General features: G+C 44.5%; 1 protein-coding gene across 1 annotated transcript in view; it reads left to right on the forward strand.

Moving 5' to 3' along the window:
* Positions 1–27,832, forward strand: part of LOC122932537 (stomatin-like) — a 71,593-nt gene that overhangs the window by 12,218 nt on the left and 31,543 nt on the right. Inside the window, exon 2 of the mRNA XM_044287011.1 lies at positions 3,501–3,570. Within this exon, the coding sequence (XP_044142946.1) occupies positions 3,507–3,570 (64 nt within the window). The 5' untranslated portion in view covers positions 3,501–3,506. The remainder of the gene's footprint in view (positions 1–3,500; positions 3,571–27,832) is intronic.

A 27,832-nucleotide genomic window follows, 5' to 3' on the forward strand; every position in this document is an offset into this window, starting at 1 on the left:
AAACTCCACAATGGCCAAGACCAAAGACTGAATCTGCAATAGCCAAACAGCTTGGTGTGAAGAAATCAACTGTGGGAGCAATTATTAGAAAATGGAAGACATACAAGACCACTGATAATCTCCCTCGATCTGGGGCTCCACGCAAGATCTCACCCGTGGGGTCAAAATGATCATAAGAACAGTGAGCAAAAATCCCAGAACCACACGGGGGGCCTAGTGAATGACCTGCAGAGAGCTGGGACCAAAGTAACAAAGGATACCATCAGTAACACACTACGCCGCCAGGGACTCAAATCCTGCGGTGTCAGAGGTGTCCGCCTGCTTAAGCCAGTATATGTCCAGGCCAGTCTGAAGTTTGCTATAAAGCATTTGGATGATCCAGAAGAGGATTGGTAGAATGTCATATGGTCAGATGAAACCAAAATAGAACTTTTTGGTAAAAACTGAACTCATCGTGTTTGGAGGAGAAAGAATGCTGAGTTGCATTTAAAGAATACCATACCTACTGTGAGTCATGGGGGTGGAAGCATCATGCTTTGGGGCTGTTTTTCTGCAAAGGGACCAGGACGACTGATCCGTGTAAAGGAAAGAATGAATGGGGCAATGTATTGTGAGATTTTGAGTGAAACCTCCTTCCATCAGCAAGGGCATTGAAGATGAAACGTGGCTGGGTCTTTCAGCATGACAATGATCCCAAACACACCGCCCGGGCAACAGAGTGGCTTCGTAAGACGCATTTCAAGGTCCTGGAGTGGCCTAGCCAGTCTCCAGATCTCAAACCCATAGAAAACCTTTGGAGGGAGTTAAAAGTCTGTGTAGCCCAGCGACAGCCCCAAAACATCACTGCTCTAGAGGAGATCTGCATGGAGGAATAGCCCAAAATACCAGCAACAGTGTGTGAAAACCTTGTGAAGACTTAGGCCTCATGCACACGACAGTTGTTTTTCCGTTATCCATGTCCGTTTTTGTTTCCGTGTGTCCTCCTTTATTTTTGGAGGATCTCCAGACATGAGGGAAAGTAAAAAAAAATCTAAGTCAAGTTTCCCATGCAAATGATAGGAAAAAAACGCGCGGACACGGAGGACAATCTTGTGTGCCTCCACATTTTTTCACTGACCCATTGACTTGAATGGGTCCGCGAACCGTTTTCCATGAAAAAAATAGGACAGGTTATATTTTTTTGACGGACTGAAACCACGGATCACGGACGCGGATGACATATGGTGCATTAGCCGAGTTTTCAATGGACCTCACGGAATGAAACAACGGTCGTGTGCATGAGGCCTTACAGAAAACGTTTGACCTTCGTTATTGCCAACAAAGGGTATATAACCTAGTATTGAGATGAACTTTTGTTATTGACCAAATACTTATTTTCCACCATAATTTGCTAATAAATTTTTTAAAAATCAGACAATGTGATCTTCTGGATTTTTTTTTCTCATTATGTCTTTCATAGTTGAGGTATACCTGTGATGAAAATGACAGGCCTCTCTCATCTTTTTAAGTGGGAGAACTTGCACAATTGGTGGCTGACTAAATACTTTTTTGCCCGACTGTATATATATGTATATATATACATACACATACAGATGTGTGCAATACAGGGGGCATACACACATAGCTATATATATCCACAGACCTGGGCCCATTCTGGCCAAACAGGGCCAATATATATATATATATATATATATATATGTATATATTAGAAATATATATATATATATATATATATATATATTTATATATTCAAATCTCACCCTTCCCTCTACAGTATGCATACACAGGAGACATTCATGTGATAAGTAAATAGGAGTAACTACATCACTGTTTACATGGCTGCCAGTGGCTAGGTGATGTCATGTTGTTATTAAAGTTGGGTGTTAAAAAAAAAAAAAAAAACACACACAAAGATCTGTTTATACACAGACACTGACAGACATGATGCAATACTGCGGCAGGTGGTAATGCTGTATATAGTGTGCATGTTCTGCTCCCCAATACTTTACTATTCACCTGTTAGATACCTGGGAAGTTAACTGAAAGCTGGTCACATGATGGCTCATATGACTAACGCCATGTTTAGTCTTATCCAGCTCTCCTATGGATGCATTTTACAGGCTGTAGCATTTTTTTTCTCTAGGGACAGGCTACTGTATGATTATAATATAGGTCTGCGAGCAAAATATTAAATAGATGTATATTAGAAAATTAGCAGCATCTCTGGCCCTCCATGCGCCAAAAACTCAAATCTACGCCACCAGTTTCTGGCATTAGTTATAGTAAAGGAAGCCCCGTCACCTCTCCTTAAACCCCACCCCTTTACTTGCCACTTTTCTAAAGCTCAAAAAATCACAAATTATGGTGCAAATATGCCATGCATCATAGTTTGCAACTTTTTTATGCCACAACAGTGAGGTAAAAGGTTTCATAAATGCCCTCCAGATTTCTCAATGCATTTACAACAGGCAATTTACATAAATTAATTGATACATCTCCTCTAGAGCTCTAAATAGGCAGCTTCCTTCACACAGTGTATTATAAAATTATAAAATATGTCTGCCTGAAGCCACCACTAGGTGGAGCTCAGTGCATAGGAATTTATACAGTTCTCAATGATATCAGTGGAAGCTGTAAATCATTTCTTTGCATTGAGCTCCCCCTACTGATGGATGCCAGAAAATGCAGTGAATATTTGTAGGGAACAGGAGACGCCGTTTATCCCTGTCCCCTCTCTCCATAGGGCCCATAGCAATTATGTGGTGTGCCTCCATGGTAGGTACATTACTGGTTCCTTAAAGATCATGTACACCTTTCGGGGGCAATTTTTATATGCTTGCATTTTACTCATTTTGGGCTAAAAGTAATTTGTATTAAAAATGAAGTTCTGTTCTGTCACAAAGGGTTAACTGTTTTTCAAGCTTTGCGAATAATACTTTTTGCTTTCAATTTGTGCTGGTCATCTAATAAACCTTATCTCTAAATTACTAAAAGGTCATAAACACTTATTTAAGCCACATTTTATCAGTAACATAAGAATTGAGCTATAAAGTCATAGATTAGTGACAAGGAGCCATCAGCGGAGCTGCCTGACGGAACTGTGAAAATTCAGATCCTGCTACTAGAGAAACTCAAGCCTGCACAAAGACAGGGGTTCAACATTTGTAAAAAAGACCAATTAAAAAAATGATTTTTAGCTCAAAATGAGTATAATGCAATAATAATAATTAAAACAAAATTGCCCCCGAAGGTGTACATAGCCTTTAAAAGCATCTGTCACCAGTCTTCACAAAACAAACTGCATACATTATTAAATAGATGACTGATGAGGATGGTGGACTCACCTTGAAAATCCATGTCAAAATGAGAGATGGTTATGTCCTCCAGCCTCATCAGGTCTAAGATCTATTTAATAATGTACATATTATTGTAATCTTGTGATATCTAATTCTGAATAATGTCACTCTTTCATCAAAATATAATCTATGTCGTCTGAACAGGTCACCATGGAAATGAACACAGAGTCTCACGTTCCTGAGCACAAGAGGCAGTCAAAAGTTGAGTTGGTCGGTAAGTGCCTTCTGCTGCTCATGTGTGACTTTGATGACATCTACTATAGGGTTGCCTATAACTTTTTCTCTCATTGAAGGATTGATGAGGTGAGTGTGAGCGGTGTTTTAGAGGCTACTTGAACAAGAGGAGAATCACGTGTAATTTTTCAGAGTGGATTTTCAACCCGCAAAGTGTGAGAGATTAGACACATCTCATGTACACTCTGTCTTTTTAATTAGGTGCAGAAATTGACCTGCTGTGCGAATTTTGAAATATGCAGATTTCACCCTATTCGATGGAAAAAGCTCTCTCTGCAACTCTCCGCATTAATTATCAGGATGGGCAGTGTAAACGTGATCACGCGCCTGGGTCTGTCAATCAGAGCTGAGCCTCTATGTGTAATGGCAACGCCCCCGTTGCTCCTAGAGGCTATATTGCTCCTAGAGGCCGTTGCATATATTAAAACTTTATTTTTCTCAAAAATGCCAGCACATATGAACAACACAGATGCCTAAAGCTGCCAAGCAAACATGCAATAGGTCAGTCAGTTTCACACGTGCAAATCTGCTGACAGATGCCCTTTAAAGAAGCCCCCCTGCAGGGGTGTAGCTATAGGGGATACAGAGGTAGCAGTCTCTACCGGGCCTCGGAGCCTAAGGGGGCCCAAAGACCTTTATGCCACATAAGAAGACACCGGTATTATAGAAAGTGCATGATTGTCAAGTTACACCTCTGGCTTGGAGGGAACGGGTTAGGTCAAGAATTTATCATGGGGGGGAGGGGGTTGCCGTTGTCAATTTTTTCCTCAGGCAGCAGGAAGGCTATGTGCTTCCCTGCCCCTGGCCACAAAGCACTGAGGGAAGGGAGGCCCAACCTGAACTCTTGCCCCGGGGCCCATAAGCCTTTAGCTACGCCCCTGCACTCCAGGGTTTGTTTTTTGCCTAGAATACTGGTGGTGAGTTAGCAATATATGTAAAATTAAAATAAAAAACCCAAAGTAGTCATGAATCTGAAGCAGATAAGCAGGGCCGGGCATATTTCCTTGATACTATTCATTGTTCTTGTTAATCAGCTGAGAGGAACATGTTGCTTCATGTTTAGTATTTAGAATTATTTTTGCTTAGGTATAAAACCATTAGAGGGACAAAAATGAAAAAGGCTGCGGCTAAGAGAACAAGTTCCAGGCTCACTGCTTGTAATTATGTGCAAACACAAGTTAAAAGATTATTTTTTTGCCAGTGTTAAACAGAGATGTTAACAGTACAGCTTATCATGAAACATGGCAGCCAGTCACAGGAAGAAGGGAGGGGCTTAATACAGAGCCTGACTACGGGGAGACAGCAGGGACAAACTTCAAACACATTGAAATATCAGCAATAAAACCACAAACACATGGAACATAACAAGAGCATGCATGTCTTTCCTTGCTAGTGGTTCCATACCCTCCCAAAAAGTAAGTTTGATATGTTATATGCAAATTAAGTGTAAAGTGCCCAGTGGGCGGTCCATGGTGTTGTACTCAGGACTACATGTTGTCTGATATTTTTTCTAACCTTTAATATTACCCTTGCAGTATTTATGTTACTGTATTCCCTTTATATTTTTCATGACATATGCAAATTTTTAATGTTAACTATTTCTAATAAGTCAAGAGCCAACATTCTCCTGCAGCAGGAAATACCTGTATGTTCACTTTCTGGAAATTCCCATTTTTTAACCCCTTAAGGACACAGCACGATTTCACCTTAAGGACCAGGCCATTTTTTGCAAATCTGACCAGTGTCACTTTAAGTGCTGATAACTTTAAAACGCTTTGACTTATCCAGGCCATTCTGAGAATGTTTTTTCGTCACATATTGTACTTCATGACACTGGTAAAATGAAGTAAAAAAAAAAATTTTTATTTATAAAAAAATACCAAATTTACAAAAAATGTGTTAAAAAATTGCAAATTTCCAAGTTTCAATTACTATAATACATATTAATACCTCCAAAAATAGTTATTACTTTACATTCCCCATATGTCTACTTCATGTTTGGATCATTTTGGGAATTATATTTTATTTTTGGGGGATGTTACAAGGCTTAGAAGTTTAGAAGCAAACCCAATTTTTAGGGACCAGTTCAGGTCTGAAGTCACTTTGCGAGGCTTACATAATAGAAACCACCCAAAAATGACCCCATTCTATAAACTACACCCCTCAAGTTATTCAAAACTGATTTTACAAACTTTGTTTACCCTTTAGGTGTTCCACAAGAATTAATGGAAAATAGAGATACAATTTCAAAATTTCACTTTTTTGGCAGATTTTCCATTTTAATAATTTTTTTCCGGTTACAAAGCAAGGGTTAACAGCCAAACCAAACTCAATATTTATGGCCCTGGTTCTGTAGTTTACAGAAACACCTCATATGTGGTCGTAAACCGCTGTACGGACACACGGCAGGGCGCAGAAGGAAAGGAATGCCATACGGTTTTTGGAAGGCAGGTTTTGCTGGACTGTTTTTTTCGACACCATGTCCCATTTGAAGCCCCCCTGATGCACCCCTAGAGTAGAAACTCCAAAAAGTGACCCCATCTAAGAAACTACACCCCTCAAGGTATTCAAAACTCATTTTACAAATGTCATTTACCATTTAGGTGTTCCACAAGAATTAATGGAAAATAGAGATACAATTTCAAAATTTCACTTTTTGGGCAGATTTTCCGTTTCAATAATTTTTTTCCGGTTACAAAGCAAGGGTTAACAGCCAAACCAAACTCAATATTTATGGCCCTGGTTCTGTAGTTTACAGAAACACCTCATATGTGGTCGTAAACCGCTGTACGGACACACGGCAGGGCGCAGAAGGAAAGGAATGCCATACGGTTTTTGGAAGGCAGGTTTTGCTGGACTGTTTTTTTCGACACCATGTCCCATTTGAAGCCCCCCTGATGCACCCCTAGAGTAGAAACTCCAAAAAGTGACCCCATCTAAGAAACTACACCCCTCAAGGTATTCAAAACTCATTTTACAAATGTCATTTACCATTTAGGTGTTCCACAAGAATTAATGGAAAATAGAGATACAATTTCAAAATTTCACTTTTTGGGCAGATTTTCCGTTTCAATAATTTTTTTCCGGTTACAAAGCAAGGGTTAACAACTAGGGATGAGCGAACTCGAACTGTATAGTTCGTGTTCGTACCGAATTTTGGGGTGTCCGTGACACGGACCCGAACCCGGACATTTTCGTAAAAGTCCGGGTTCGGGTTCGGTGTTCGTCGCTTTCTTGGCGCTTTTGTGACGCTTTCTTGGCGCTTTTTGAAAGGCTGCAAAGCAGCCAATCAACAAGCGTCATACTACTTGCCCCAAGAGGCCATCACAGCCATGCCTACTATTGGCATGGCTGTGATTGGCCAGAGCACCATGTGACCCAGCCTCTATTTAAGCTGGAGTCACATAGCGCCGCCCGTCACTCTGCTCTGATTAGCGTAGGGAGAGGTTGCGGCTGCGACAGTAGGGCGAGATTAGGCAGATTAACTCCTCCAAAGGACTTGATTAACTGATCGATCTGCAGCTGTGGATCATTGAGCTGCTGATCCTCAATTGCTCACTGTTTTTAGGCTGCCCAGACCGTTTGTCAGTCACATTTTTCTGGGGTGATCGGCGGCCATTTTGTGTCTTGTGGTGCGCCAGCACAAGCTGCGACCAAGTGCATTTAACCCTCAATGGTGTGGTTGTTTTTTGGCTAAAGCCTACATCAGGGTGAAGCTGTCACACCAAGTGCATTTAACCAGCAATAGTCTGTTCATTTTTTGGCCATATACAAAATCAGGGGCAAGCTGCGCCTGTCACCAAGTGCATTTAACCCTCAATGGTGTGGTTGTTTTTTGGCTAAAGCCTACATCAGGGTGAAGCTGTCACACCAAGTGCATTTAACCAGCAATAGTCTGTTCATTTTTTGGCCATATACAAAATCAGGGGCAAGCTGCGCCTGTCACCAAGTGCATTTAACCCTCAATGGTGTGGTTGTTTTTTGGCTAAAGCCTACATCAGGGTGAAGCTGTCACACCAAGTGCATTTAACCAGCAATAGTCTGTTCATTTTTTGGCCATATACAAAATCAGGGGCAAGCTGCGCCTGTCACCAAGTGCATTTAACCCTCAATGGTGTGGTTGTTTTTTGGCTAAAGCCTACATCAGGGTGAAGCTGTCACACCAAGTGCATTTAACCAGCAATAGTCTGTTCATTTTTTGGCCATATACAAAATCAGGGGCAAGCTGCGCCTGTCACCAAGTGCATTTAACCCTCAATGGTGTGGTTGTTTTCTGGCTAAAGCCTACATCAGGGTGAAGCTGTCACACCAAGTGCATTTAACCAGCAATAGTCTGTTTATTTTTTGGCCATATACTACATCAGGGGCAAGCTGCGCCCGTCACCAAGTGCATTTAACCCTCAGTAGTGTGGTTGGTCAAGCTGTGACACCAAGTGCATTTAACCAGCAATAGTCTGTTCATTTTTTGGCCATATACTACATCAGGGGCAAGCTGCGCCCGTCACCAAGTGCATTTAACCAGCAATAGTGTGGTTATTTTTTGGCCATATCCCAGTCTAATTCTGTCACTAAATCCATACCGGTCACCCAGCGCCTAAATACTAGGCCTCAAATTTATATCCCGCTAAATCTCTCGTTACCGCTATCCTGTTGTAGCTGGGAAAGTTATTTAGTGTCCGTCAAAGCACATTTTTTGTTCTGGGTTGAAGTACAATTCCCAATTTAGCAATTTCATAATTTAGTGGTTTCTGCTATATCAGAGCTATTTGAAATCTATCCCTAAAAGGGTATATAATATTCAAGGTGCACATTGGGTCATTCAGAATAACTTCACACACACCCGCTACTGTGTATTTTCAAGTCTAATTCTGTCACTAAACCCATACCTGTCACCCAGCGCCTAAATACTAGGCCTCAAATTTATATCCTGCTAAATCTCTCGTTACCGCTGTCCTGTTGTAGCTGGGAAAGTTATTTAGTGTCCGTCAAAGCACATTTTTTGTTCTGGGTTGAAGTACAATTCCCAATTTAGCAATTTCATAATTTAGTGGTTTCTGCTATATCAGAGCTATTTGAAATCTATCCCTAAAAGGGTATATAATATTCAAGGTGCACATTGGGTCATTCAGAATAACTTCACACACACCCGCTACTGTGTATTTTCAAGTCTAATTCTGTCACTAAACCCATACCTGTCACCCAGCGCCTAAATACTAGGCCTCAAATTTATATCCTGCTAAATCTCTCGTTACCGCTGTCCTGTTGTAGCTGGGAAAGTTATTTAGTGTCCGTCAAAGCACATTTTTTGTTCTGGTTGAAATACAATTCCCAATTTAGCAATTTCATAATTTAGTGGTTTCTGCTATATCAGAGCTATTTGAAATCTATCCCTAAAAGGGTAGATCATATTGAAGGTGCACATAGGGTCATTCAGAATAACTTCACACACACCCGCTACTGTGTATTTCCAAGTCTAATTCTGTCACTAAACCCATACCTGTCACCCAGCGCCTAAATACTAGGCCTCAAATTTATATCCCGCTAAATCTCTCGTTACCGCTGTCCTGTTGTAGCTGGGAAAGTTATTTAGTGTCCGTCAAAGCACATTTTTTGTTCTGGGTTGAAGTACAATTCCCAATTTAGCAATTTCATAATTTAGTGGTTTCTGCTATATCAGAGCTATTTGAAATCTATCCCTAAAAGGGTATATAATATTCAAGGTGCACATTGGGTCATTCAGAATAACTTCACACACACCCGCTACTGTGTATTTCCAAGTCTAATTCTGTCACTAAACCCATACCTGTCACCCAGCGCCTAAATACTAGGCCTCAAATTTATATCCTGCTAAATCTCTCGTTACCGCTGTACTGTTGTTGCTGGGCAAGATATTTAGTGTCCGTCAAAGCACATTTTTTGTTCTGGGTTGAAATACAATTCCCAATTTAGCAATTTCATAATTTAGTGGTTTCTGCTATATCAGAGCTATTTGAAATCTATCCCTAAAAGGGTATATAATATTCAAGGTGCACATTGGGTCATTCAGAATAACTTCACACACACCCGCTACTGTGTATTTCCAAGTCTAATTCTGTCACTAAACCCATACCTGTCACCCAGCGCCTAAATACTAGGCCTCAAATTTATATCCTGCTAAATCTCTCGTTACCGCTGTACTGTTGTTGCTGGGCAAGATATTTAGTGTCCGTCAAAGCACATTTTTTGTTCTGGGTTGAAATACAATTCCCAATTTAGCAATTTCATAATTTAGTGGTTTCTGCTATATCAGAGCTATTTGAAATCTATCCCTAAAAGGGTATATAATATTCAAGGTGCACATTGGGTCATTCAGAATAACTTCACACACACCCGCTACTGTGTATTTCCAAGTCTAATTCTGTCACTAAACCCATACCTGTCACCCAGCGCCTAAATACTAGGCCTCAAATTTATATCCTGCTAAATCTCTCGTTACCGCTGTACTGTTGTTGCTGGGCAAGATATTTAGTGTCCGTCAAAGCACATTTTTTGTTCTGGGTTGAAATACAATTCCCAATTTAGCAATTTCATAATTTAGTGGTTTCTGCTATATCAGAGCTATTTGAAATCTATCCCTAAAAGGGTATATAATATTCAAGGTGCACATTGGGTCATTCAGAATAACTTCACACACACCCGCTACTGTGTATTTCCAAGTCTAATTCTGTCACTAAACCCATACCTGTCACCCAGCGCCTAAATACTAGGCCTCAAATTTATATCCTGCTTAATCTCTCGTTACCGCTGTACTGTTGTTGCTGGGCAAGATATTTAGTGTCCGTCAAAGCACATTTTTTGTTCTGGGTTGAAATACAATTCCCAATTTAGCAATTTCATAATTTAGTGGTTCCTGCTATATCAGAGCTATTTGAAATCTATCCCAAAAAGGGTATATAATATTCAAGGTGCACATAGGGTCATTCAGAATAACTTCACACACACGCTTCTGTGCATTTCCAAGTCTAATTCTGTCACTAAATCCATACCGGTCACCCAGCGCCTAAATACTAGGCCTCAAATTTATATCCCGCTGAATTTGAATACAATACATTGGGCCAAATAATATATTTGTTGTTGTGGTGAACCATAACAATGAGAAAAACATCTAGTAAGGGACGCGGACGTGGACATGGTCGTGGTGGTGTTAGTGGACCCTCTGGTGCTGGGAGAGGACGTGGCCGTTCTGCCACATCCACACGTCCTAGTGTACCAACTACCTCAGGTCCCAGTAGCCGCCAGAATTTACAGCGATATATGGTGGGGCCCAATGCCGTTCTAAGGATGGTAAGGCCTGAGCAGGTACAGGCATTAGTCAATTGGGTGGCCGACAGTGGATCCAGCACGTTCACATTATCTCCCACCCAGTCTTCTGCAGAAAGCGCACAGATGGCGCCTGAAAACCAACCCCATCAGTCTGTCACATCACCCCCATGCATACCAGGGAAACTGTCTCAGCCTCAAGTTATGCAGCAGTCTCTTATGCTGTTTGAAGACTCCGCTGGCAGGGTTTCCCAAGGGCATCCACCTAGCCCTTCCCCAGCGGTGAAAGACATAGAATGCACTGACGCACAACCACTTATGTTTCCTGATGATGAGGACATGGGAATACCACCTCAGCATGTCTCTGATGATGACGAAACACAGGTGCCAACTGCTGCGTCTTTCTGCAGTGTGCAGACTGAACAGGAGGTCAGGGATCAAGACTGGGTGGAAGACGATGCAGGGGACGATGAGGTCCTAGACCCCACATGGAATGAAGGTCGTGCCACTGACTTTCACAGTTCGGAGGAAGAGGCAGTGGTGAGACCGAGCCAACAGCGTAGCAAAAGAGGGAGCAGTGGGCAAAAGCAGAACACCCGCCGCCAAGAGACTCCGCCTGCTACTGACCGCCGCCATCTGGGACCGAGCACCCCAAAGGCAGCTTCAAGGAGTTCCCTGGCATGGCACTTCTTCAAACAATGTGCTGACGACAAGACCCGAGTGGTTTGCACGCTGTGCCATCAGAGCCTGAAGCGAGGCATTAACGTTCTGAACCTGAGCACAACCTGCATGACCAGGCACCTGCATGCAAAGCATGAACTGCAGTGGAGTAAACACCTTAAAACCAAGGAAGTCACTCAGGCTCCCCCTGCTACCTCTTCTGCTGCTGCCGCCTCGGCCTATTCTGCTGCTGCCGCCTCGGCCTCTTCCTCCGCCTCTGGAGGAACGTTGGCACCTGCCGCCCAGCAAACAGGGGATGTACCACCAACACCACCACCACCACCTCCGTCACCAAGCGTCTCAACCATGTCACACGCCAGCGTTCAGCTCTCCATCTCACAAACATTTGATAGAAAGCGTAAATTCCCACCTAGCCACCCTCGATCCCTGGCCCTGAATGCCAGCATTTCTAAACTACTGGCCTATGAAATGCTGTCATTTAGGCTGGTGGACACAGACAGCTTCAAACAGCTCATGTCGCTTGCTGTCCCACAGTATGTTGTTCCCAGCCGGCACTACTTCTCCAAGAGAGCCGTGCCTTCCCTGCACAACCAAGTATCCGATAAAATCAAGTGTGCACTGCGCAACGCCATCTGTAGCAAGGTCCACCTAACCACAGATACGTGGACCAGTAAGCACGGCCAGGGACGCTATATCTCCCTAACTGCACACTGGGTAAATGTAGTGGCAGCTGGGCCCCAGGCGGAGAGCTGTTTGGCGCACGTCCTTCCGCCGCCAAGGATCGCAGGGCAACATTCTTTGCCTCCTGTTGCCACCTCCTCCTTCTCGGCTTCCTCCTCCTCTTCTTCCACCTGCTCATCCAGTCAGCCACACACCTTCACCACCAACTTCAGCACAGCCCGGGGTAAACGTCAGCAGGCCATTCTGAAACTCATATGTTTGGGGGACAGGCCCCACACCGCACAGGAGTTGTGGCGGGGTATTGAACAACAGACCGACGAGTGGTTGCTGCCGGTGAGCCTCAAGCCCGGCCTGGTGGTGTGTGATAATGGGCGAAATCTCGTTGCAGCTCTGGGACTAGCCAATTTGACGCACATCCCTTGCTTGGCGCATGTGCTGAATTTGGTGGTGCAGAAGTTCATTCACAACTACCCCGACATGTCAGAGCTGCTGCATAAAGTGCGGGCCGTCTGTTCGCGCTTCCGGCGTTCACATCCTGCCGCTGCTCGCCTGTCTGCGCTACAGCGTAACTTCGGCCTTCCCGCTCACCGCCTCATATGCGACGTGCCCACCAGGTGGAACTCCACCTTGCACATGCTGGACAGACTGTGCGAGCAGCAGCAGGCCATAGTGGAGTTTCAGCTGCAGCACGCACGGGTCAGTCGCACTACAGAACAGCACCACTTCACCACCAATGACTGGGCCTCCATGCGAGACCTGTGTGCCCTGTTGCGCTGTTTCGAGTACTCCACCAACATGGCCAGTGGCGATGACACCGTTATCAGCGTTACAATACCACTTCTATGTCTCCTTGAGAAAACACTTAGGGCGATGATGGAAGAGGAGGTGGCCCAGGAGGAGGAGGAGGAGGAGGAGGAAGAGGGGTCATTTTTAGCACTTTCAGGCCAGTCTCTTCGAAGTGACTCAGAGGGAGGTTTTTGGCAACAGCAGAGGCCAGGTACAAATGTGGCCAGCCAGGGCCCACTACTGGAGGACGAGGAGGACGAGGATGAGGAGGAGGTGGAGGAGGATGAGGATGAAGCATGGTCACAGCGGGGTGGCACCCAACGCAGCTCGGGTCCATCACTGGTGCGTGGCTGGGGGGAAAGGCAGGACGATGACGATACGCCTCCCACAGAGGACAGCTTGTCCTTACCCCTGGGCAGCCTGGCACACATGAGCGACTACATGCTGCAGTGCCTGCGCAACGACAGCAGAGTTGCCCACATTTTAACCTGTGCGGACTACTGGGTTGCCACCCTGCTGGATCCACGCTACAAAGACAATGTGCCCACCTTACTTCCTGCACTGGAGCGTGATAGGAAGATGCGCGAGTACAAGCGCACGTTGGTAGACGCGCTACTGAGAGCATTCCCAAATGTCACAGGGGAACAAGTGGAAGCCCAAGGCCAAGGCAGAGGAGGAGCAAGAGGTCGCCAAGGCAGCTGTGTCACGGCCAGCTCCTCTGAGGGCAGGGTTAGCATGGCAGAGATGTGGAAAACTTTTGTCAACACGCCACAGCTAACTGCACCACCACCTGATACGCAACGTGTTAGCAGGAGGCAACATTTCACTAACATGGTGGAACAGTACGTGTGCACACCCCTCCACGTACTGACTGATGGTTCGGCCCCATTCAACTTCTGGGTCTCTAAATTGTCCACGTGGCCAGAGCTAGCCTTTTATGCCTTGGAGGTGCTGGCCTGCCCGGCAGCCAGCGTTTTGTCTGAACGTGTATTCAGCACGGCAGGGGGCGTCATTACAGACAAACGCAGCCGCCTGTCTACAGCCAATGTGGACAAGCTGACGTTCATAAAAATGAACCAGGCATGGATCCCACAGGACCTGTCCGTCCCTTGTCCAGATTAGACATTAACTACCTCCCCATAACCATATATTATTGGACTCCAGGGCACTTCCTCATTCAATCCTATTTTTATTTTCATTTTACCATTATATTGCAAGGCTACCCAAAGTTGAATGAACCTCTCCTCTGCCTGTGTGCTAGGCCTAAATATATGCCAATGGATTGTTGCAGTGGTGGCTGACGTGAAGCCTCATTCTCTGCTATGACATGCAGACTGATTCTCTGGTGACATGAAGCCAGATTGTCTGTTACGGGACCTCTCTCCTCTGCCTGGGTGCTGGGCCTGAATTTATGACAATGGACTGTTGCAGTGGTGGCTGACGTGAAGCCTGATTCTCTGCTATGACATGCAGACTGATTCTCTGCTGACATGAAGCCAGATCCTCTGTTGCGGGACCTCTCTCCTCTGCCTGGGTGCTGGGCCTAAATTTATGAAAATGGACTGTTGCAGTGGTGGGTGACGTGAAGCCTCATTCTCTGCTATGACATGCAGACTGATTCTCTGCTGACATGAAGCCAGATTGTCTGTTACGGGACCTCTCTCCTCTGCCTGGGTGCTGGGCCTAAATATCTGACAATGGACTGTTGCATTGGTGGCTGACGTGAAGCCTGATTCTCTGCTATGATATGAAGACTGATTCTCTGCTGACATGAAGCCAGATTGTCTGTTACGGGACCTCTCTCCTCTGCCTGTGTGCTAGGCCTAAATATATGCCAATGGATTGTTGCAGTGGTGGCTGACGTGAAGCCTGATTCTCTGCTATGACATGCAGACTAATTCTCTGCTGACATGAAGCCAGATTGTCTGTTACGGGACCTCTCTCCTCTGCCTGGGTGCTGGGCCTAAATTTATGACAATGGACTGTTGCAGTGGTGGCTGACGTGAAGCCTGATTCTCTGCTATGACATGCAGACTGATTCTCTGCTGACATGAAGCCAGATCCTCTGTTACGGGACCTCTCTCCTCTGCCTGGGTGCTGGGCCTAAATTTATGAAAATGGACTGTTGCAGTGGTGGGTGACGTGAAGCCTCATTCTCTGCTATGACATGCAGACTGATTCTCTGCTGACATGAAGCCAGATTGTCTGTTACGGGACCTCTCTCCTCTGCCTGGGTGCTGGGCCTGAATTTATGACAATGGACTGTTGCAGTGGTGGCTGACGTGAAGCCTGATTCTCTGCTATGACATGCAGACTAATTCTCTGGTGACATGAAGCCAGATCCTCTGTTACGGGACCTCTCTCCTCTGCCTGGGTGCTGGGCCTAAATTTATGAAAATGGACTGTTGCAGTGGTGGGTGACGTGAAGCCTCATTCTCTGCTATGACATGCAGACTGATTCTCTGCTGACATGAAGCCAGATTGTCTGTTACGGGACCTCTCTCCTCTGCCTGGGTGCTGGGCCTGAATTTATGACAATGGACTGTTGCAGTGGTGGCTGACGTGAAGCCTGATTCTCTGCTATGATATGAAGACTGATTCTCTGCTGACATGAAGCCAGATTGTCTGTTACGGGACCTCTCTCCTCTGCCTGGGTGCCGGGGCCTAAATATCTGAGAATGGACTGTTCCAGTGGTGGGTAACGGGAAGCCAGATTCTCTGCTATGATATGAAGACTGATTCTCTGCTGACATGAAGCCAGATTGTCTGTTACGGGACCTCTCTCCTCTGCCTGGGTGCTGGGCCTAAATTTATGAAAATGGACTCTTACAGTGGTGGGTGACGTGAAGCCTGATTCTCTGCTATGACATGAAGACTGATTCTCTGCTGACATGAAGCCAGATTGTCTGTTACGGGACCTCTCTCCTCTGCCTGGGTGCCGGGGCCTAAATATCTGAGAATGGACTGTTCCAGTGGTGGGTGACGGGAAGCCAGATTCTCTGCTATGGAACCTCTCTCCAATTGATTTTGGTTAATTTTTATTTATTTAATTTTTATTTTAATTAATTTCCCTATCCACATTTGTTTGCAGGGGATTTACCTACATGTTGCTGCCTTTTGCAGCCCTCTAGCCCTTTCCTGGGCTGTTTTACAGCCGTTTTAGTGCCGAAAAGTTCGGGTCCCCATTGACTTCAATGGGGTTCGGGTTCGGGACGAAGTTCGGATCGGGTTCGGATCCCGAACCCGAACATTTCCGGGATGTTCGGCCGAACTTCTCGAACCCGAACATCCAGGTGTTCGCTCAACTCTATTAACAACCAAACCAAACTCAATATTTATGGCCCTGGTTCTTTAGTTTACAGAAACACCCCATATGTGGTCGTAAACTGCTGTACGGGCACACGGCAGGGCGCAGAAAGAAAGGAATTCCATACGTTTTTTGGAAGTCAGGTTTTGCTGGACAGTTTTTTTTTACACCATGTCCCATTTGAAGCCCCCCTGATGCACCCCTAGAGTAGAAATTCCATAAAAGTGACCCCATCTAAGAAACTACAACCCTCAAGGTATTCAAAACAGATTTTACAAACGTCGTTAACCCTTTAGGTGTTCCACAAAAGTTATTGGCAAATGGAGATGAAATTTCAGAATTTCAATTTTTGGGCAAATTTTTCATTTTAATCCATTTTTCCCAGTAACAAAGCAAGGGTTAACAGCCAAACCAAACTCAATATTTATGGCCCTGATTCTGTAGTTTACAGAAACACCCCATATGTGGTCGTAAACAGCTGTACGGGCACACGGCAGGGCGCAGAAGGAAAGAAATGCCATACGGTTTTTGGAAGGCAGATTTTGCTGGACTGGTCTTTTTGACACCATGTCCCATTTGAAGCCCCCCTTATGCACCCCTAGAGTAGAAACACCAAAAAAGTGGCCCCACTTTAGAAACTACGGGATAGGGTGGCAGTATTGCTGTTACTAGTTTAGGATACATATGATTTTTGGTTGCTCTATATTACACTTTTTGTGAGGCAAGATAACAAGAAATAGCTGTTTTGGCACCGTTTTTATTTTTTTTGTTATTTACAACATTCATCTGACAGGTTAGATCATGTGATATTTTTATAGACCAGGTTGTCACAGATGCGGCGATACCTACCGTAATATGTATACTTTTTTTTATTTATGTAAGTTTTACACAATAATATAATTTTTGAAAAAATATTAAAAATCATGTTTTAGTGTCTCCATATTCTGAGAGCCATATTTTTTTTCAGTTTTTGGGCGATTATCTTAGGTAGGGTTTAATTTTTTGCGGGATGAGATGACAGTTTGATTGGCACTATTTTGGAGTGCATATGACTTTTTGATCGCTTGCTATTACACTTTTTATGATGTAAGGTGACAAAAAATGGTTTATTTAGAACAGTTTTTATTTTTATTTTTTACGGTGTTCATCTGAGAGGTTAGGTCATGTGATATTTTTATAGAGCTGGTCGATACGAACACGGCGATACCAAATATGTATACTTTTTTTTATTTATGGAAGTTTTACACAATAACAGCTTTTTTCAAACAAAAAAAATGATGTTTTAGTGTCTCCATATTCTGAGCCATAGTTTTTTTAATTTTTTGGGCGATTGGCTCAGGTAGGGGCTCATTTTTTACGGGATGAGGTGATGGTTAGATTGGTACCATTTTGGTGGGCAAACGCCTTTTTGTTCGCTTGCTGTTGTACTTTTTGTGATGTAAGGTGACAAAAAAATGTTTTATTTAGCACAGTTTTCATTTTTTACGGTGTTTATGGAGTCGGTCGATACGGACGTGGCGATACCTAATATGTATACTTTTTTTCCCCCTATTTTTTACCAATTTTTTTTTACTTTATTTGGGGAAAATGAAGTTTTTGTATATTTTTACTTGAAACGTTCAATTTTTGGGGGGAAAACTTTATTTTTTCAACTTTTTTTCACTTTATTTTTTGTCCCACTTTGGGACGTGAACTTTTGCGGGTATATTCCTTTACAATGCATTCCAATACTTCTGTATTGGAATGTATTGGCTGTATGAGTAATACTGTGTGTATTAGGGTCCATTCACACGTCCGCAAAATGGATCCGCATCCGTTCCGCAATTTTGCGGAAAGGGTGCGGACCCATTCATTCTCTATGGGGACGGAATGTGCTGTCCGCATCCACATTTGCGGATCCGCACTTCCGCATCCGTGCTTCCGTTTCCGCAAAAAAAATAGAACATGTCCTATTCTTGTCCGCAATTGCGGACAAGAACAGGCATATTCTATTATGTCGGCAATGTGCGGTCCGCAAAATGCGGAAAGCACATTGCCGCTTTCCGTGTTTTGCGGATCCGTGTCTCCGTGTATCCGCAAAACACATTGCGGACGTGTGAATACAGCCTTACTCATACAGCTTCCGGGGCCTGTGAGATCCAGGGGGCTGGATCTCACAGGCTCTTCACCGGAAGACAGTGCAGATGCCTCAGGAAGGCATCGCGCTGCCTTCCATGCCATCGGGTCCCCCCCACAGCCCCATGGGGACCTGATGGCACTGCTGCCGCCGCCGCCCGCACCATAAAGAGCCGCAAATCGCAAGTCTGAATTGACCTGCGGTTTGCGGCGATCGCCGACACGGGGGGGTCACGGGACCCCCCCACGCATTTAGCCGAGGTGCCTGCTCAATGATTTGTATATTCCTCTCTTCATATATGTCCTAAATACAGTGGTGTGCACAGAAGAGAAGGAACCCCACAGCAAATGTCAAAGTAGGCCCTCTGTTCTGTTTCATGAAACCACTGAGGCCAGTGATAGGCTGCAGAGGTCGCATGTGTATATTGGAACGTCACAGCTGTATCCAGATATTCAAACATCGGAGGGAGAGGAGCCACGGTGCTGGAAGTGGCAGGGGTCCAATGAGTGAGTATAGTTTTTTTGTTATATCATTACACTCACTTTGTTGTACCACATTTTTTCAATAATGTCGACAACCCCTTTAAGCTATTTCTAGTCCACAGAGCGGGAGTTTCAGATAATGTAATTTTGGGGCTCATGCACACGAACGTATTTTCTTTCCTCTTTCATTCCGTTTTTTTTGTGGACCGTATGTGGAACAATTTACTTCAATGAGTCCGCAAAAACAGCGGAAGGTACTCCGTGTGCATTTTATTTCCGTATTTCCATTCCGCTAAAAAGTAGTCATGTCCTATTTTTGTCCGCAAATCACTGTCCGAGACCCTATTCAAGTCAATTGGTCCGCAAAAAATACGGAATGCACACGGAACAATCCGTATTTCATCTGTATTTTGCGGATCCATACTGTAGAATTGCTATGCCCAGCCCATATTGCTCATGTGTTTGGTGATTAATAAGTTACTATTTCCGTTTCCGATCCGCAAAAAAACGGATCGCATACGGAAACCCTACGGATATGTTTTGTGGAATAACGGAACGGAAAAGGACTTAAATCAGAGAAAAAAAAACTGCTGAACAACGGATCTGTGAAAAACGGACCTCAAAACAATGACGGCCGTGTGCATGAGCCCTTATGCTTGTGGAACAGTTGATCCTCCATCAGGTCGATGGCTGATCACATATCTCATTTTTATTTATTTTTTATGATGTAAAGATTGTTGAAATGACAGCTCCATGTTTACATTTTAAAAACTCATTGGAGTTTAACCCATTCAAGACCCTGCCATTTTTCACTTTAAGGACCAGGCCATTTTTAGCAAATCTGACACTTTATGTGGCAGTAACTTTAAAACGCTTTTACTTATCCAGGCCATTCTGAGATTGTTTTCTCGTCACATATTGTACTTCATGACAGTGGCAAAATTGAGTCCAAATATTTCATTTTTATTCAAATTTACAAAAAATTACTTTTTTTTTTTTTTTTTGGGACCTTAGAAGGCTTAGAAGTTTAGAAGCAAATCTTAAAGGGGTTGTCCGGGATCAAGATTTTTTTTAAAAAAAAACCAGTTAAATCACTATTAATAGCGGTTTGAAGGTCCCCCCAGATATTTTTTGGTATTTTTACATTTCAGCAGGGCTCCTACAGTCCCCCACTGATTGTTTACCTCTCTGTTCCTGCCTCAATGCTTTCTGGGTCCTCCGTGCAGCCACCCCCCCTAATTCATATGCCGCCTCCTGCCGCAACTATTCCTCTGCCTTAGTCACGCCCCTAAACGCCTCCTTCCTTGCTAAGAATGCGCCCTGCCCGGTGACGTCACCGGACCAGAGGGGCGTGACTTAGCGCGGTCTGTTGCCGCCTAGTTACTGTCCCTCCATGCGCTTGGAATAATTAGAGGCTGACAGTGACGTCACCAGGCTCCTTGCGAAGCGGAAGAAGAGGCTTCGCTATGCAGAAAGGGACGTCACTGACGATGATAGAAACTGCACTTCCGGCTGAAAATTTGTGAAGTGAAAAAGGGCCATCAGAAATGTCTGGTAAGGGAAGGACAGGCATGAATATAGTATTTAGGGGACCATTGTACATGTACACCCATTTCCCCAATCCCGGATAACCCCATTAACATTAAGAAAATTTACAAAACCCAATTTTTTAAGGACCAGTTCAGATATGAAGTCACTTTGTGGGGCTTACATATTAGAAACCACCGATAAATCACCCAATTATAGAAGCTACACCCCTCAAGCTATTCAAAACAGATTTTTTCAAACTTTGTTAACCCTTTAGGTGTCCCACAAGAATTAAAGTAAAATGGGAATGAAATTTTCAAATTATTTTTAGCAGATTTTCCATTTTAATCCATTTTTTCTTTAACACATCAAGGGTTAATGTCGCATATTAACCACTTCAGCCCCGCTAGGTGAAACCCCCTTCATGACCAGGCCACTTTTTACACTTCGGCACTACACTCCTTTCACCGTTTATCGCTCGGTCATGCAACTTACCACCCAAATGAATTTTACCTCCTTTTCTTCTCACTAATAGAGCTTTCATTTGGTGGTATTTTATTGCTGCTGACATTTTTACTTTTTTTGTTATTAATCAAAATGTAACGATTTTTTTGCAAAAAAATGACATTTTTCACTTTCAGCTGTGAAATTTTGCAAAAAAAACGACATCCATATATAAATTTTTCGCTAAATTTATAGTTCTACATGTCTTTGATAAAAAAAAAATGTTTGGGCAAAAAAAAAATGGTTTGGGTAAAAGTTATAGCATTTACAAACTATGGTACAAAAATGTGAATTGGGCCCCTAAATTGCCAGGGCAGTATAACTACGCCACAAGTGACCCCATTTTGGAAAGAAGACACCCTAAGGTATTCCGTGAGGGGCACTGCGAGTTCCTAGAATATTTTTTTTTTTGTCACAAGTTAGCGGAAAATGATGATGTTTTTATTTTTTATTTTTTTTCTTACAAAGTCTCATATTCCACTAACTTGCGACAAAAAATAAAAAATTCTAGGAACTCACCATGCCCCTCACAGAATACCTTGGGGTGTCTTCTTTCCAAAATGGGGTCACTTGTGGGGTAGTTATACTGCCCTGGCAATTTAGGGGCCCATATGTGTGAGAAGTACTTTGCAATCAAAATGTGTAAAAAATGGCCTGCAAAATCCGAAAGGTGCACTTTGGAATATGTGCCCCTTTGCCCACCTTGGCATCAAAAAAGTGTCACACATCTGGTATCGCCGTACTCAGGAGAAGTTGGGGAATGTGTTTTGGGGTGCCATTTTACATATACCCATGCTGGGTGAGAGAAATATGTTGGCAAAAGACAACTTTTCCAATTTTTTTATACAAAGTTGGCATTTGACCAAGATATTTATCTCACCCAGCATGGGTATATGTAAAATGACACCCCAAAACACATTCCCCAACTTCTTCTGAGTACGGCGATACCAGATGTGTCACACTTTTTTGCAGCCTAGATGCGCAAAGGGGCCCAAATTCCTTTTAGGAGGGCATTTTTAGACATTTGGATCCCAGACTTCTTCTCACGCTTTAGGGCCCCTAAAAAGCCAGGGCAGTATAAATACCCCACATGTGACCCCACTTTGGAAAGAAGACACCCCAAGGTATCCAATGAGGGGCCTGGCAAGTTCATAGAATTTTTTTTTTTTTTCGCATAAGTTAGCGGAAATTGATTTTTTTTTGTTTTTTCTCACAAAGTCTCACTTTCCGCTAACTTAGGACAAAAATTTAAATCTTTCATGGACTCAATATGCCCCTCAGCAAATACCTTGGGGTGTCTTCTTTCCAAAATGGGGTCAGTTGTGGGGTGTTTGTACTGCCCTGGCATTTGAGGGTCTCCGCAATCATTACATGTATGGCCAGCATTAGGAGTTTCTGCTATTCTCCTTATATTGAGCATACAGGTAATGAGATTTTTTTTTCCGTTCAGCCTCTGGGCTGAAAGAAAAAAATGAACGGCACAGATTTCTTCATTCGCATCGATCAATGTGGATGAAAAAATCTCTGCCAAAAAAAAAAATGGAGGGGAAAGGCGTCTTCCAGGACATAGGAGCTCCGCCCTACATCCATACCCACTTAGCTCGTATGCCCTGGCAAACCAGATTTCTCCATTCGCATCAATCGATGTGGATGAATAAATCATTGCCGGGATTTTTTTTTTGATATATATATATATATACAAAGTGTTTGCCAAAGCATAGGAACGCCGCCTCCTCCTCCTCAGCTCGTATGCCTCGGCAAACGTATCTGTCACTGCAGAGGAGAAAATCCCGTCTTGCAGCGCCGCATACACCGACTTGCGTGTAATCTGACAGCAGCGCAATGCTTCTGTCAGAATGCACATCGGTGCTGCAGCTAGTAGATCGGTTGGTCCACCTGGAAGGTAAAAAAAAAAAAGAAAAAACCAGGCCACAACGCAATAATTTTATTAACTTTGGAACAGAACATGTAACTTTAACTTTTGGAACTAAACATTAACCTGTTTGCTTACCTGTTGTTTTTTTTGTTTTGTTTTTTTGTTTTTTTACCTTTATAGAACAAACCTCTCCTTCCCCATGGGTCAATGTGCAAAGCGCAAATCGCCCAAAGATGTGGCGAAGTGCGTTATGCACTTTGTCCCATGTGAAAGGAGACGTTTGCAGCAGCAGTGAGTGAATGGGCCCTAATAGCCCTGTGTGCCTGTCCTGGTGAGATGATCCCTATGCTAATAGTGTACCTGTGAGTGGTACTTCCGGAAACACTCTCCAAAGCATAGGGCAGGGTGGTCCGGACAGTCAGGACAGAAATAGCGGGTGTCACGCCTTATTCCACTCCTGCTACAGACACGACATATTTTTCGGGGTGACGGTTGGGTTGAGGTACCAGGAACGACATTGGGGAAATGTCGCTCGTGTAGACGGCTAACTACACTGGTGGTTGGGGCCACGGAACCTCCTGGATACAGGAGGTTCTCGATGATCTCTTCCTGAAATTTGAGGAAGGATCCAGTTCTCCCAGCCTTACTGTAGAGAACAAAACTATTGTACAGAGCCAATTGAATTAAATATACAGACACCTTCTTATACCAGCGTCTGGTGCGTCGGGAAACTAAATACGGAGACAACATCTGGTCATTGAAGTCGACCCCTCCCATGTGGAGGTTATAGTCGTGGACTGAGAGGGGCTTTTCAATGACACGGGTTGCTCGCTCAATTTGTATTGTCGTGTCTGCGTGAATGGAGGAGAGCATGTAAACGTCACGCTTGTCTCTCCATTTCACCGCGAGCAGTTCTTCGTTACACAGTGCGGCCCTCTGCCCCCTTGCAAGACGGGTGGTAACGAGCCGTTGGGGGAAGCCCGCGCGACTAGTTCGCGCGGTACCACAGGCGCCAATCCGTTCTAGAAACAAATGCCTAAAGAGGGCCACACTTGTGTAAAAATTGTCCACATAAAGATGGTACCCCTTGCCGAATAAGGGTGACACCAAGTCCCAAACTGTCTTCCCACTGCTCCCCAGGTAGTCAGGGCAACCGACCGGCTCCAGGGTCTGATCTTTTCCCTCATAGACCCGAAATTTGTGGGTATAGCCTGTGGCCCTTTCACAGAGCTTATACAATTTGACCCCATACCGGGCGCGCTTGCTTGGGATGTATTGTTTGAAGCCAAGGCGCCCGGTAAAATGTATCAGGGACTCGTCTATGCAGATGTTTTGCTCTGGGGTATAAATATCTGCAAATTTCTGGTTGAAATGGTCTATGAGGGGCCGAATTTTGTGGAGCCGGTCAAAAGCAGGGTGGCCCCTGGGACGGGAGGCGGTGTTGTCACTAAAGTGCAGGAACCGCAGGATGGCCTCAAAACGTGCCCTGGACATGGCAGCAGAGAACATGGGCATGTGATGAATCGGGTTCGTGGACCAATATGACCACAATTCATGCTTTTTTGTCAGGCCCATGTTGAGGAGGAGGCCCAGAAAAGTTTTAAGTTCGGAAACTTGGACTGGTTTCCACCGGAAAGGCTGGGCATAAAAGCTTCCCGGGTTAGCGGTGATAAATTGTGTGGCATACCTGTTTGTTTCGGCCACAACTATGTCTAAAAGCTCCGCAGTCAAGAACAGCTCAAAAAATCCCAGGGCCGAACCGATCTGAGCCGTCTCAACCCGAACTCCAGACTGGGCAGTGAAAGGGAAAACTACAGGTGCGGCTGAAGTTGGGGACTGCCAATCAGGGTTTGCCAGCACCTCTGGGATTCTAGGGGCTCTACGGGCACGTCTTTGCGGTGGCTGCGACGGGGTCACTACTGCACGTGCCACCGTACCAGCTTCAACTGCCCTTCTGGTGCTCGCTACTTCACCAGGTTGTACGGCAGTGCTGGTACTAGGTCCAGGGAGGGCTGGGCTGCTGGTGTATGCCTCACCACGTAATCCGACAGCACCAGCCCCACTCTGCTGCTCTTGAAGCGGATCCTGCGCAACCTGCGGTCTAGCGACACGGGGCCGGGTACGCCTGGTGGTATCAGGGACCTCAGCCTCCTCGTCCGAACTTTGGGTCAGAGAACCACTGCTTTCTACAGGTTCGTATTCTGACCCGCTGGATTCATCAGATGAGGGTTCCCACTCCTCATCCGACTGGGTCAGAAGCCTGTAGGCCTCTTCAGAGGAATACCCCCTGTTTGACATGTGGGCAACTAAATTTAGGGGTATTCCCTGAGACTACCCAAGAAAAAAAAAGCAAGCCTGTCTTACAAAGGGGAGGCTAGCGAAGTACCGGAGGCCGCTGCGGTTGATAAAAAATATCAAAACTGATTTTTTTATCGCCGCAGTGCGTGTAAAGTGAATGTGCAGTGATCAAAAAAAAATTTTTTTTTTGTCACTGCGGTGGGGCGGGTGTGGGCGAACGCACGTGTGGGCGACCGATCAGGCCTGATCGGGCAAACACTGCGTTTTGGGTGGAGGGCGAACTAAAATGACACTAGTACTATTATAGAACTGACCGTGATCAGTTTTGATCACTTCCAGATACTATAAAAGTACAAATGCTGATTAGCGATACGCTAATCAGCGAATAACGGACTGCGGTTTGGTGGGCTGGGCGCTAACTGATCGCTAACTACCTAACCAAGGGACCTAAACTATACCTAAAACCTAACGGTCAATAACAGTGAAAAAAATAAGTGACAGTTTGCACTGATCACTTTTTTCTTTTCACTTGTGATTGACAGGGGTGATCAAAGAGGTGATCAAAGGGTTAATTGGGGTTCAGGGGGGTGATCAGGGGCTATAGTGTAGTGTTTGGTGTACTCACTGTGAAGCCTGCTCCTCTGCTGGATCCAACCGACAAAAAGAACCAGCAGAGGAGCAGGCAGCCATATAACAGATCATATTTACAAATATGATCTGCTATCTGGCACTTTGATTGGATTTTTTAAAAATCAGCAACCTGCCAGCCACGATCATTGGCTGGCAGGTTGCTGACGAAATACTTCTCGAAGAAATGCCGGCGCGAACTGCGCACGCGCGGGCGCATACTCGCGTCATCTCGCGTCTCGCGAGATGATGCGTATATGCGTGACTGTGCGCCAGCCTGCCACCTCCGGAATGCACATGTGCGTTAGGCGGTCCGGAGGTGGTTAAGACACCCTGAGGTGACCTGAATTGGCAGACATCGATTTTAGGTGCCATGTCGCATTTAAAACAGGGGTGCACAACCCGCGGCCCGTGGGACTCATGCGGCCTCCAGAGCCAAGGTTTGCGGCCCCTGTCCTCCTGGACATAAACACAGCAGATCGTGAGATCAGCTGTGTTTCTGCCCACAGCGCCGCACGATGGAGCATTACAGCTCCTGCTCCTGCACTGTAGCAGGAGCAGGACGGTTGCCCGGCTGTCAGTGACAGCACGAGACTGGAGGAGAAGGTAGAAGCAGTGTATCAACGCTTCTGCCTTCTCCTCAGATAGGTGAGCGCTATGCAGAGTGGACCCAGCTTAGGGGCAGATGAGTGCAGAGCTGCAGTGTTAGAAGACCCTGATCAGCGCTGCCTGTGTACAAAGCCCCCGCAGCAGGATGGTTTCCCCTGTAACTCCTTTGGATGCCCCAGTTACAGTGGAAATAGTGCAAAACAAAGTCTGTGCCCCCAAAGGTCTTTCAGTGACCTCTTGGGGACAAATTATGTGGAAAAAATATATATAAAAATAAGTAAAAAAATTAGTTAAAAAATATAATAAATCACAAATAAAAGAAAAAAGAAAATTGTGGCAAAAAAAATAGAAAATTATAAAAAAAATACAAATAAAAGGAAAAATTGCAAAATAAAAGAGTGTTCACTGCCCCCTAAGGCCCCTTTCACACGGGCGAGATTTCCGCGCGGGTGCAATGCGTGAGGTGAACGCATTGCAACCACACTGAATCCGGACCCATTCATTTCTATGGGGCTGTGCACATGAGTGGTGATTTTCACGCATCACTTGTGCGTTGCGTGAAAATCGCAGCATGCTCCTCTTTGTGCGTTTTTCACGTAACGCAGTCCCCATAGAAATGAATGGGGTTGCGTGAAAATCGCAAGCAAGTGCAGATGCGGTGTGATTTTCACGCACAGGTTGCTAGGAGACGATCAGGATGGGGACCCGATCATTATTATTTTCCCTTATAACATGGTTATAAGGGAAAATAATAGCATTCTGGATACAGAATGCATAGTAAAATAGGGCTTGAGGGGTTTAAAAAAATATAAAAAATAATTTAACTCACCTTAATGCACTTGTTCGCGCAGCCGGCATCTCTTCTGTCTTGTTCTGTGAGGAATAGGACCTTTGATGACGTCACTAGGTTTATCACATGGTCCGTCACATGATCCATCAAAGGTCCTTTTCCTCACAGATGAAGACAGAAGAGATGCCGGCTGCGCGAACAAGTGGATTAAGGTGAGTTAAATTATTATTTATTTATTTTTAACCCCTCCAGTCCTATTGTACTATGCATTCTGTATTCAGAATGCTATTATTTTCCCTTTTAACCATGTTATAAGGGAAAATAATTACATCTACACAACACCAAACCCAAACCTGAACTTCAGTGAAGAAGTTCGGGTCTGGGTACCACAGTCAGTTTTTTATCACGCGCGTGCAAAACACATTGCACATGCGCGATAAAAACTGAACAACGGAACGCAATCGCAGTCAAAACTCGCGCGGGTTTGCTGCAATGCACCGGGACGCATCCGGACCTAATCCGGACACGCTCGTCTGCAAGGGGCCTAACAGTCTTTTTATGATCCCTTGGTAAACACATTATGTGGCAAAAAATAAATAAATATATATATATATATATATATATATATAAACATATAAATAAATAAAATATGTGGCAAT

Source organism: Bufo gargarizans, chromosome 3 (assembly GCF_014858855.1).
Source record: "Bufo gargarizans isolate SCDJY-AF-19 chromosome 3, ASM1485885v1, whole genome shotgun sequence".
NCBI lineage: Eukaryota > Metazoa > Chordata > Amphibia > Anura > Bufonidae > Bufo > Bufo gargarizans.